General features: G+C 34.9%; 1 protein-coding gene across 5 annotated transcripts in view; it reads right to left on the bottom strand.

The window, feature by feature from the left end:
* The window catches only part of LOC105483174 (alkylglycerone phosphate synthase), a 171,032-nt gene that overhangs the window by 42,088 nt on the left and 116,013 nt on the right, over positions 1–12,931 (bottom strand). For all 5 annotated transcript variants that reach the window (XR_011609891.1, XM_011743862.2, XM_011743861.2 and 2 more), the window contains exons 15-17: positions 8,997–9,066; positions 6,103–6,164; positions 324–413 (exon numbers count right to left, since the gene is read on the bottom strand). Coding sequence is in view for 4 of the 5 variants with exons in the window: in XM_011743862.2 (XP_011742164.2) it covers positions 324–413; positions 6,103–6,164; positions 8,997–9,066 (222 nt within the window). In the remaining variant the exon portion in view is untranslated. The remainder of the gene's footprint in view (positions 1–323; positions 414–6,102; positions 6,165–8,996; positions 9,067–12,931) is intronic.

The raw sequence follows: 12,931 nt of genomic DNA, 5'->3' as shown, positions 1-12,931 counted from the left end.
ATTTATAGTTTCAGTGAGTAGAGTAGTCCTCTTCTTTTTCCAGGAGTCCAGACACCTGGCTCTTCACTGCCATGACATCCAGATTGCGGGGAATGCTTACTCACAGAAGGGTATCCTACTCCTAAAAGGCTCAGGACTGCTGTAAAATTCCAGTGGCACAATCCTAACAAGGTGGTAAGTGAATGTTAGGAAAGCTGGCCAAATGTAACAGACTGAAGCTTTTTCTCAGCTGGAAAATTATATTTCCCCCACTGATTAAAAAACAAAACAAAACATTTTTTTTTTTCAGAATACGAAATATAAGAACAATTTTTAAAACTTACCTGCATGTAGAAAAAGGAGCAAACTGTACACCCTTCTCTTTGCATTCCCTTGTTATTCTTTCTTTTACATTTCTACAGAGATCTACCACTCTAAAAAAAGATAAATGAATACAATATTAAGTTTTCAAGTGAAAACTACACAAATGCTAATAAATATTGGTTAATCTGGCATCATTCAAGTCTGACATTTTCTTAGCTAAAGCTTTCTTAGTTGTTCTTTCAAGAATGGAAAAGAGCCCTGATCCCTCAACTTGAGCCCTCCATTCCTAACTTTAAAAAGAGGAAAGTTTTTTCTTTTTTTGACTTAAGGAAAACAGAAAGTCACAAGAACATACTCAAGTCTCCTGAATGCAGTTTCCTACACTTAGGAAAGCCTGACATCAAAATCAATTTAATTATAAGATTTTAAGAGCTTTAAAAAAAGCTATAAAGAAGATGTTAATGAAAATTCAATTCTAGGTTATATGAATACCAATCTTTACCCATGTCTAAGAAGTTTTCCTTAATTTAGAAATAACTCAGGCTGGGTACAGTGGCTCAGAACTGCTATCCCAGCACTTTGGGAAGCTGAGGCCGGAGGACTGCTTGAGCCCAGGAGTTTGAGACTGGCCTGGGCAACAGTGAGATCCTATCTCTACAAAATATTTAAAAATTACCCAGGCATGGTGGCATACACCTGTAGTCCCAGCTAGTCAGGAGGCTGAGGTGGGAGAATCACTGGAGCCCAGGAGGGCAGGACTACAGTGAGCCATGGTTGTGCCACTGCACTCCAGTCTAGGTAACAGAATAAGACTCTGTCTCAAATAAAATAATAATAATAATAATAATTCAATTAATAATCATGATGTTACTAGCCTAGGCAATATAGTGAGACCTTGTCTCTACTAAAAATCAAAAAACTTAGTTGGGCAAGGTGGCACATGCCTGTAGTACCAGCTACTTGGGAGGCTGAGGCAGGAGGACTGCTTGAGCCTGGGAGGTTGAGGTTGCAGTGAGCCAACATCACACTACTGCACTCCAGCCTGGGAAACAGAGCAAGGCAGTCTTTCAAAGGAAATTATAATCATGATGCTATATCAAATGTTCGATAGTTTATTCTCAAACTGAAATCCAATTTGACACAGATCTATTGAAGACAAACTGCGAAAGATCTATTGAATACAAACTGTGTAAAGTATTAATGTGCTATGCTGGACTATTTGTTACTAAAAGTCCCATTTTATTCCCCAATAAATATCCTGGCCACATAATGACACTGATTCTGTGTCTTAAACCTTGATTTGTTTAGCATCATGAGACCTGAAATACCAGAAAAACTCAAAAGGTTGGCTTATCTCTAGTCTCACGACACAGACGTGACTGTATGAGAACCAATTTGATAAAAAAGTAGCATTTAAACAGATCATACTTTTTAAAATAAAGTTATCCATATTGCCAATAAGAACAAACAGTATATAATTAAAATATAAACACAAAAAGGGCTTTAGTGTCTTCTTAGCATGTCAAATTTTTTATTTTTATGAATATAGAATCTGCAAATTTTATAAATTCTAATTTTATAAAACAATGTTCTTAAGTTAAATTCTTTAATTTATGAGAGTTGCAGGTATACATGATTTATCAATGTTATCTATGCATCACTTATGCATAGAGGTATAGAATGGCAAGGATGCACATTTGAAAAAATATCTCATAAAACATTTAGATGACCGATATTTAATATGTCTTTATTTTGAATATATACCTTATAAAACAAATCTTTAAATATAAATAAAATCTATTAAGCTTTAACATTTATAAGAGTTAATGAATATTACAAAATTTATAAAAGTAGTAAGTTCTTTTTTTTTTGGAATAAGTTCTTTATGTTGGCTCTAGAAAATGAAATTTAAGTGCTACAGCTAAGTAGTCTAAAAAAAACTAAGAATACAATCATCTACTGTAACAGTCCTTTGCAAGTTATGCCACTGTGTGAACTGCATTTCAGTTTACATGCACTTAAATGTATCCAATCATCTCAAATACAACAGTAAACAGGAAAATATTAAGAGCTCCTTATATCTAAACCCTCATTGATAGATGAATAAAGAAAAGAAGATGGAGAAAGGACTGGACTGAACAGTTATAACCCGCAATGGGACACTTCCAGTAAATAATTTTTAGGGAAAGGTTTCTGAAAGTGTTTGCTCACAGAACTTGATCAAAGGCAAACACAGTCCACTTGGATCAATCCTTTTATAGGACAGAAACATAACTGCATACTTTCAAATTCTAACTTATTAGCAAATTTAACACTTGACCATTTCATCCCTGAAAAAAACTTCCCTGGGGCTTTTTTATATCATTGGAATAATATCTACATCCTCTATATGTAGATATTATTATTATTATACCTATTATTATTATATCTACATCCTCTAGATATTATTATTCAATACACTTTGCTACCTTTTGTGGTTCAAGACCAGCCTAGGCAACAAATGAGACCTCATCTCTACAAACAAAACAAGTTAGCCAGGCACGGTGATGTGTACCTGGGATCCTAGCTAGCTAGGAGGCCAAGATGGGAGAATTGCTTGAGCCCAGGTAGTTAAGGCTGCAGTGAGCCGTGATAGTGTCACTGCACTCTGGCCTGGGTGACAGAGGGAGACCCCATCTCAAAAAAAAAAAACAAACTTTTTTTAGAAATCTCCAACCCTTAAGATACCTATTTTCATAGACTGTAATCTCAAATTATTCCCAAGCTCATTCATAAGAATCTATGAAGAATATTCATTGAGAACCTAATAGGTGTGGCCATTGTGGTAGGGATGGGATGGAACACAACAGGATGGGACACTTAGGAATACACAAAAACTAGTATGACCAATAATCCCTTAAGTGGACTATATATGAAAAAGCCAATAATCTAATAATGTGTGAAAGTTAAAGACCCTGATCCCATGGGCTACTGCAAACATGGCCTCTAGCTAAAGGTTTGAAAGAAAAAGAAAATTGCTAAATGGTTGTCAACAAGTAAATTTTACATAAAAATGTAGTTGCCTTCTATTAATATTATTTATTAAAACTTCAGCTGAAGAAATTGTTTTAAAGGTAAACAAATGTGTAACTGCATAAAACAGAAATTATCAGTGTGTCAATTAAATAAATATGCAAGTATATATAAAGAATAGATAAAGAGAAATAAAAGAAATTGCACACTATTAGCTTCCACAGTTGGAAGAATAAAAAAACAAGATGTCAATCATCAGTACTAACTGATGACAAGGAAATTCATTAACTCTTAAGAGGTAGCATTGCGGCCGGGCGCGGTGGCTCAAGCCTGTAATCCCAGCACTTTGGGAGGCCGAGACGGGCGGATCACGAGGTCAGGAGATCGAGACCATCCTGGCTAACACGGTGAAACCCCGTCTCTACTAAAAAATACAAAAAACTAGCCGGGCGAGGTGGCGGGCGCCTGTAGTCCCAGCTACTCGGGAGGCTGAGCCAGGAGAATGGCGTAAACCCGGGAGGCGGAGCTTGCAGTGAGCTGAGATCCGGCCACTGCACGCCAGCCTGGGCGACACAGCAAGACTCCGTCTCAAAAAAAAAAAAAAAAAAAAAAAAAAAAGAGGTAGCATTGCACTCCCTCACTGTCCCAGTGCTATGGACTGAATGTTTGCGTCCCTCTCAAAATTCATATATTGAAATCCGAAGCCCCAGTTAGATGGTATTAGAAGGTGAGGGCTTTGGGTGGTCATTAGGTTATGAGGGTGGAGCTGCATGAATGGGATTAGTGCTTTATAAAAAGATATGAGAGGGCTTGTTTTCTCTCTCTCTCTGCTTTTCTCCAGGTGAAGATATTAAGAAGATGGCCATCTATAAAACCAGGAAGAAGGCCTTCAACAAAACCCCAACCATGTTAACATCCTGATCTCAAGACTCCAAACCTCCAGAACTGTAAGAAATAATTGTTTCTTGTCTAAGAACATTTAAGCTACCCAGTCTAAGGTGCTCTGTTTAGCAAGCCAAACTGGCTAAGATACCCAAGGAGAGGAATTAAACACTAAAATGGTCTTAGATGCATTAAAAGGCTTTCCCTCAACTTTTCAAGTCCCTTGTATAGTGTTGTATTTGCAGGGACGGATTGTTTCGGGGTTTCTTTTGGTTTTTCCTGCCAGGTAGATAGAACTGACATAGAGAAAGGGCTGGAGAGAGATTCTGTTTGCGTAAACTAGTCCTGTGGAAAAAACCAAGCTCCATTAGAACGTCTGCCTTACTGGTTTCCCCAGGGAAGGAAAAATATGTTTCCACCCTTTTTTCTAAGTGTTTGTCTTTAGTTTTGATTTTGGAAAAATGTTAAGCATTTATTTTTAGTTAAAAATAAAAACGAATTTCATACTAAAAAAATTAATAAAGTAATTTTTTAAAAAAGGTCTTTGAGACCACTATGAATAGCTGCCAAACTATTTCTACTACTCAAAGGCTAATGACTTGATACTTTTTTTTATTCAAAGGATTTATTCGCCTTGTGAAAATTTAGCATCAACATTTGTGAATAACATTTCAACTTGAGAAAGCTGATTTTAAAAAAAAATTGTGAATGACAGAGTGATAGTATAACATAAACGGGGTTACTAGCTAACAACGCATGGAATATGAACACCAATGTACTAACTCAGTAGATAGTGACTGCATGTAGAAAAGTAAAAAGTTTTCTGGCGGAAAAAAGAGAGATTGGAAGAAACCAAAATATTAAGATATGGAACCTAAGAAGTAGATTCACAGGGATTTGTTAAGTCCTATACACTTCATTGCAGATTTAAAGTGTTTTATCAGTTTTATAAAGAAAAGTAAAATATCAGTAAGCTAGAAACAAATAAAAATATACAGGTTGAATATCCTGCAAAATCCAAAATGTGAAATGCTCCCAAATCCTAAAGTTTTTGAGTACCAACATGATGATCAAAAGAAATGCCCCAGTGATTTCTAGTGAAATTTCCAGGGATGGAATGCTCAACTGGTAAATATATAATACAAATATCCTGAAATCTCAAACACTTCTGGTCCCAAGCATTCTGAATAAGGGATTGTATAGACAATCTCTTTGAGAATTTTTTTTTATTACTGAATGAGTTATAAAAAAACTCGCAGGTCTATTAATAAACCATTTCACATTCCCTAATCAGTTTTCATTAATTCACTAACCAATACTGTATGTATGTATTTCCAGTAAAGAAACCCTTCTAAAATCTATTTCCATTGATCTTATTTGGGTCATTTCCTAAAATATGCTCCAGTATCAACATTTTGCTTAAATTTAAAAATAGAAATTGTACGTAATTTCCTGAACTAAATTTCCTTTATAAATCACTTAAATTCCCATTTTTACACATACAAATATCAAAAACTAAATAATATTATGAAGGACAGTTAACTAGTTTTGTACTTTGGGAGGAGTTTTTTGAGAATACTTAAGCAATATTAATCACTTAAGAATTTAAGTCAAAGCTAGGTATAACCTAGTAACACAGAGCATTCAATAACATTCTTCAAAATGTAAACTTCAACAATACCTTCGTTCTTTGGATCACAAATTTTCTTCAACTCCCTCCACCCAGTAAAACACTTGAAAATATGGCATTCTGATGAATACATTAATTTAAATAAAAGTAGCTGCCTTGTCTCAATGTTTCTGCATAAAATGTTTTACACTTACATATTCACACACAAAGAAACATTACTTCAAGCAATTCATATCACATATTTGAATAATATCAGGCATTTTATTGTATTTTACCTGTCCCAAGGAGCAGAGGTCTCAAAAGATTCTCCTAATACATAGTATTCCAAAGCCAAGTCCTATTAAGACACAAACAGAAAAATCAAGAAACTACAACAGATGCAGAAGAATCAATAACACCGTTAGTCTTTCATATTCATTGTTAGTATCACATGCTTCTAATTTAACATCATCTGCTCTTTACTCTCCACCTCATAAGAGTACTGAAAAGTTGTCCCTGGAGTGAGATGCAGCCTCGATAACTAAAGGAACCTTGGCTGTCCTATTCTTCTCTGTATCCTTGGCACCAGGCAGAGTGCCTGACTCAGGGTAAGAACTCAAATTTATTTCCTTAGTGAATGGAGTTTCTATCCAGGAACAGTCTATGTACATGCAAAGAATACTGACAGAATAGAGTTTTAGTGGCATAAATAGTAAATTAACCAATAACGAAAATTAGTCAAGATCAAAGGAGCAGGAAGATCAAGAAGTGGGGGATGGCGGGGAAGGTATTTAGAAGGAGGAGATTTTTTTTCTTAAAATCAACTTCTCTTTAAAAACAAATTTAGAAAATATAGTAATATAGTGCATCTATCTGAAGTGACAGAATACATCAAACATCTGGAGGCACTTCTACTAGGAAAATATTCTATATTAAAAACAAATTTAGAAAATATAGTAATATAGTGCATCTATCTGAAGTGACAAAATAGATCAAACATCTGGAGGCACTTCTACTAGGAAAATATAGTATAGAGGATGTAATATTCATATTACAAGTAACTTATAATACTTAAATTTCTTTACCCAGAGCAAAATTGTTTTATCATCAAAGTTGGAAAGAAAGCTTCATAAGCCAACAGAGAAGTTCAGAGATTTGAAAGAAAGTTTTATAAGGCAGAAAACTCAACATATGTTAAGTTTTCACTTCAAGTAAAATGAGTCATTTCAACCCACCTGTGGTTGGGGGAAAAAAAATCCCCAAATTACTGATCTGATCTAAAACATGTTTTCCTCTAATGCACTCATTTATTCAGTAAAAATATATTTGGAGACAATGGTATTAACCATTGTAAAACTTACAAAAACATAAAACATGTAACCCCGGGGTGGGGGGTGGGGTACAATCTCTAACTTGCTTTTGACTCAGTTTTAACATTAACTAGAACCTTAAAAATTAAGATAGATACTCCAAATTGTGCCTATGCTGTACTTGTTAGTTATATTTCATTTTCTAGAATTCTGAATTCAGTATTATGGGGAAAAGGCCAATATCCTCAGAGAAAATGCCTAACAAACAACATTTTATGTATATTCAAAATGCTTATTTTGGGAAGAAACTATGATAGTGACAGCCTATAAAGGTAGATATTATTTACAATATCTACAATCATCTATTACCTTTCATGATCAGTACATCTTTTTTTTTTTTTCCTTTGTTTGTTTGTTTTCTTTTTTTTGAGATGGAGTTTCGCTCACTGCCCAGGCTGGAGTGCAGTGGCGCGATCTTGGCTCACTGCAACCTCCGCCTCCTGGGTTCAAGTGATTCTCCTGCCTCAGCCTCCCGAGTAGCTGGGATTACAGGCATGCATCACCACACCTGGCTAATTTTGTATTTTCATTACAGATGGGGTTTCTCCATGTTGGTCAGGCTGATCTCGAACTCCTGACCTCAGGTGATCCGCCCTCCTCGGCCTCCAAAGTGCTGGGATTACAGGCGTGAGCCACCATGCCCGGCCCAATCAGTACATCTCTTAATCAAAATTTCTAAAATGCTGAACAGGCAATAAATATACTTTTACTTATCATCATCACTGTGGGGGCAGGGGACAAAAGAGGAGGACTATATGCTTCAAATTCACTGCAATTTAAAATTCAGATTTTAGCTAGGATTAAATTTTTGCTAAAATGAGAACATAATAATTCAGCTTTTTTTTAGAGAAGTAAATACATGTTGTATATAAGCTTACAACAATTGTTGTGTATACGGTTCAAAATTTCCAAGAGAAAAATTAGTAAATTTAGTATTTGGAGGTGATGGATATCCCAATCCTGATTCAATCTTTACATATCATATGAAGCTATCAAAATATCATACGTACCCTGAAAGTATGTACATCTATTATGTATAAATTTCCAAAAAACTTTATGATTAAAAAAAGAAAGTCGAGTATTTGTGGAAACCAAATTCTCAATAGGATATCTGAAAAAACGACTTTTTAGAATAAGATCATTCAAATTAAGTAAACAGGAAAAATTAAAAAAAAAAAAGTAACCCCAGCAACAGCAGAAAGCAATTAAGAAATCTGAATTTGTTACAACCAAAGTAGAAAAAAAAAACTAAACTGAAAAAATAAAATTTCAAAAGAACAATTTCATATCAGTAAATACAGCAGATTGAGATAAGACAATTTCAGTATATCATAAGTAGGACATCTAGAATTAGAAACATTTGAGTGCTCAAGCACACATAATTATTTCTTTAATTCTATAATCATCATCAGTGAACAAAAAACTACATCAAGTTAAATATCAAAATTTTAAAACAGTTAAAAGATTTACACATCATTAAAACAGATTATTAAGTGAAGAATGTTCCTAAGTAAAACAGCTTGATTTTAACCAAATAATGTTATGAACGGTATGCTCAACTTTTAAACAGAGAAAGGCTCCATTCTTTTAAAGAGCAGAAAGACATTAAATCATCTTTAACTTCTTCAAGAGCATATGGAGAAGGTTTAAATGGGCTTCTGAAGATTTGTAGCTAAAACAAGGTTCATGTAAAATGATATGCTAAATTACAGTAGCTTAAAATTTTTAAAAATAGGGAAGACAATTGCATTCACTCAAAGTAAGAAAAAGTATTGTTTGCAACATAAATTAAGTGGCAAGGGAAATATGATATAACTTACTCGAATGTATGCAATGACATAGGTCAGCAAATAACCTCTCTGTCCATTATCTTCTCCAGCTGCCAACCCACTGTAATTAAAGAATAAACTGTTAATTTCAAATGAACTATTAAAAATATATAAAACTAACCAAACGGATATGATACCTCAAGACAACTGCTTAACAGATTAACATATATTACACTGCATTTCATTTTTATCTTAATCTCATTTATCATAAATGTATCAAAAAGCTGCCAAGAGAATAAGTTTGAATAACAAAAATCTGAAAACACTTTTAATATCTGTTTCATCTTAATTTCAAACTTTTATTCACCAAATAAAATTGACTCATAAACTCAACTACGTCTACCCATATTCACAAAACAGCACAAAAAGAATTAACTATGAGAAACAAACAAGCTGAAATAATCTTCACACAAGTAATCTTATGTTATTTATCATATTCTTACTCATATATTCATATGTTATTATTGTCTTACTCATATTTGAAGAAATGTGACGACTGACTAGGAACTCCTCAATACGGAGAAGCTTCCAGAATACATGAACACATAGTATTTGGAATGTTAGATGTGGTGTTTATTTTATGAAATTTATGATTTAAATGAGAGACAAAACATATTTACATAGAAATATTTTATAAAGTAATGTATAAACAAATACAAGACCAACACAGGTAAGTTATTACTATGAACATATAAACTATCTCTTTCAATTTGAAAATTTCATCCATAGAAATTGTATGTGATGATCTAGTTAGAATTAATCCCATATGACATATAATTTAGTCCAAGTACTCTTGTTTGTAAAAGTTATTCTTATTTTAAAAGACAATGAATGAATACTGTTTTTCTACTACTGTTAGTAAATAGTTTTTAATTATGCTTTTTCCATTATCATACAGAAATTAAAATTTTAACTTTGGTCAACTAAAGGAAAAATTGTTTATCTTATGGCCTCAATTAACACCTCATAATTAAATATTTTCTTCTTCTGAAGTTGTGTTGAATTTGGTAGTAAGTAAATACTACAATGTAGATGTACTCTTGTTCTGTACAAATACTGTAAGATAATTTCAGGCTAAGTGGGCTAAATCAAAATTTCCTGACTTGCCATTATAGGTAGATGGTGTTATCCAAAAGAAGTGGCAAAGATTTGATATAAGCAGCTCTAGTCTAGAACTACTTGAGAATGGGGTATAACAAAAAAAATGAAGGGGACTGTTTGTATTAGAACGTTAATGAGCAAAGAAGATAAAACTTCGGTCAAGCAGCTGAAAGTGAGAAGAAGAGAAAGAACACAATTCTGAGTTGGATGTGAGGTTGGAGGTAGAAAGCCAAATAAAGTTTCAAAACAAAAGGAAAACAAGTCAGAAAACTGCTGTGGCAAGTGCTTAAAGGAAAATAGCTTAGGCCATAGCTCAAGTAGATGATATAAAATAGAGTCAGACTCTGAGTCCAAGACAGAAAAACCACCACAGGTCTAGGAACAGAAACAGTTCATCCATCCTGAACCTAGTGGTGGAAGGAAAGGAAAAGAGAAAGAGGAGTAGGAAAGGGTGTAAGACACCTGTGTTGGGAATATTTGAGAAAAGAGAATGCCAAGTATGTACCTGATGAGAAGTAACAGGTATAAACATTTAGTAGGCTTGCCTCTGTTATGTCAAGATGAGACAAAAAGTCCTACTTTTCAGTCCCAAGTCATCTTTCTTTAGACCCTCTTTTAATATTTCTAATTTCTGGCAGCAGGCAGGAAACAGATCTGTTCACATTAGGATCCAGGGAGATAAACCACAGAGAAACATGCATTTTCTCACTTAAAGCAGGAAGAAAGTGGATGTCCTTTCTAAATTCATAAGCTCAAAGAAGCACAGTCAGTCTGGGCTTTACAAGGAAATCACAGACTTATGATTGAACTTTTTGAAACTTTTCTCTTTTTAGCTTTCAGAATTGTCAATATTCTAGCCAGAATTACCTTAAAATACAATATATAAGAATAGTAGGGCTTAAAAATTAAATGCTTCTAAATTGTGACTTTTGTAATCACTCCAAAATGACTGCATGTAGATTCAAACTGCTTTATATTAAAAGTAGCAACATCCATCCCCTACTTCCTGCTGTCTCCACAAATTTCAAACATCAATTCAAGGTTTTTAAACAAATTTAAAGCTGTCTCATGAGGAAGGACTGGAAAGACTAATGAAAGAGGAATGAGAGACAATCTTTTTATATAAAAGGGCCATCTGGTGAACCTAATCACTCTCATGTTGAATTACATTAAACAACTTAAGCATGCTTTAAAAATAACGATAACATATTACCTTAAGTTCTATGGAAAATGTCAAAACACCTGTCATGAGTGCTGACAGGTAATGTTTATTCTGCTCCGCTCTTGGAGAAGTTAAAATACATTACTAGCAAACATGGATAAACAATCAAAGTATGATTATTCATTACGTGGCTACTATGTTCTGTTGGGTCATATGTGTTCAAAGGTATTACTGTGTTGGAGTGGGAGTGAAAGGCAAGCAAAGAGAAAAAATGGCTAAGACAACACATAAAAATGCTCTAAATTGTTGGGAGTACTTCATAAAAATCAATGTAAAGCTAATGAGGCAGTAGAGAGTTTCATAAACAAAAAAATAAGGTATAGATGAATAATGCCCCAATTCAAAATAAAATATATGAGCTAAACAAGCACATGAAAACTGTAGCAGAAAGAAACTTGGTGGTGCTTTCCCTTGTCTTGTTACGCAGGAGAGATGATTGAGGATTGAGGGTGGGAAGAGTAGCATTTTACCTAAGTAAAATATCCTTGAATATTCAGTGATTACAACAAAAAATTAGTCCCTACAGAAAACCGGTGGGATACTAGAACTTCTGAGAGAAAAACCAAAAGAGGGTATTTCCAAGTATTAAAAACTTAAAATAGGCCCGGCGCAGTGGCTCATGCCTGTAATCCCAGCACTTTCGGAGGCCAGGGTGGGAAGATTACTTGAGCCCAGGAGTCTGAGGCCAACCTGGGCAACATGGCAAAACCCCATCTGTGAGCCATGATCAGGTCACTGCACTCCAACCTGAGCCACAGAGCAAGACACTGTCTCAAAAAAAAAAAAAAAAAAAAAAAAAAAAAAAAAAAAAAAAAATTGAAATAGCTCTAAGGGAGCCAGGATGAAAGCACATTAAGAAATTAATTATAGGCCGGGCGCGGTGGCTCAAGCCTGTAATCCCAGCACTTTGGGAGGCCGAGACGGGCGGATCACGAGGTCAGGAGTTCGAGACCATCCTGGCTAACACGGTGAAACCCCGTCTCTACTAAAAAATACAAAAAACTAGCCGGGCGAGGTGGCGGGCGCCTGTAGTCCCGGCTACTCGGGAGGCTGAGGCAGGAGAATGGCGTAAAAACCCGGGAGGCAGAGCTTGCAGTGAGCTGAGATCCGGCCACTGCACTCCAGCCTGGGCGACACAGCGAGACTCCGTCTCAAAAAAAAAAAAAAAAAAGAAATTAATTATAACTAAGAAGGAACAAATAACAGCAAAAAAAAAAGAGAGAGACCTCAAATGGAGCCAGTCTTTCACTCTTTACCCTTGCTTTAAATTGAATCTCATTTACTATAACCTATTTTTAACGGACAAATTTGATACAAGTTTTGTTTGAGTAAGCAAAACTGCTGGAAGTACAGCAATAGTGCTTGGGCTTAAGTATCAGTATCTGAAGGCAGCTGGATGCCATATCTTAAAGAAGATTCACTTATATTTTTAATTGGTAAATGGATAGTGACATACAAGAAAACAAAACTGGCATTACTGACATTCATGTCAGTTGGTGGCTCAAATTAAAACTGACAAAATGAATGCCTGTAATCCCAATACTTTGGGAGGCCGAGACGGGTGGACCACAAGGTCAGGAGTACAAGACCAGCCTGACCAATA

Source organism: Macaca nemestrina, chromosome 11 (genome assembly GCF_043159975.1).
Source record: "Macaca nemestrina isolate mMacNem1 chromosome 11, mMacNem.hap1, whole genome shotgun sequence".
Taxonomy (NCBI): Eukaryota; Metazoa; Chordata; class Mammalia; order Primates; family Cercopithecidae; genus Macaca; species Macaca nemestrina.
The sequence above is the reverse complement of the archived record's forward strand: the minus strand, read 5'-3'. Positions and strand labels throughout refer to the sequence as shown.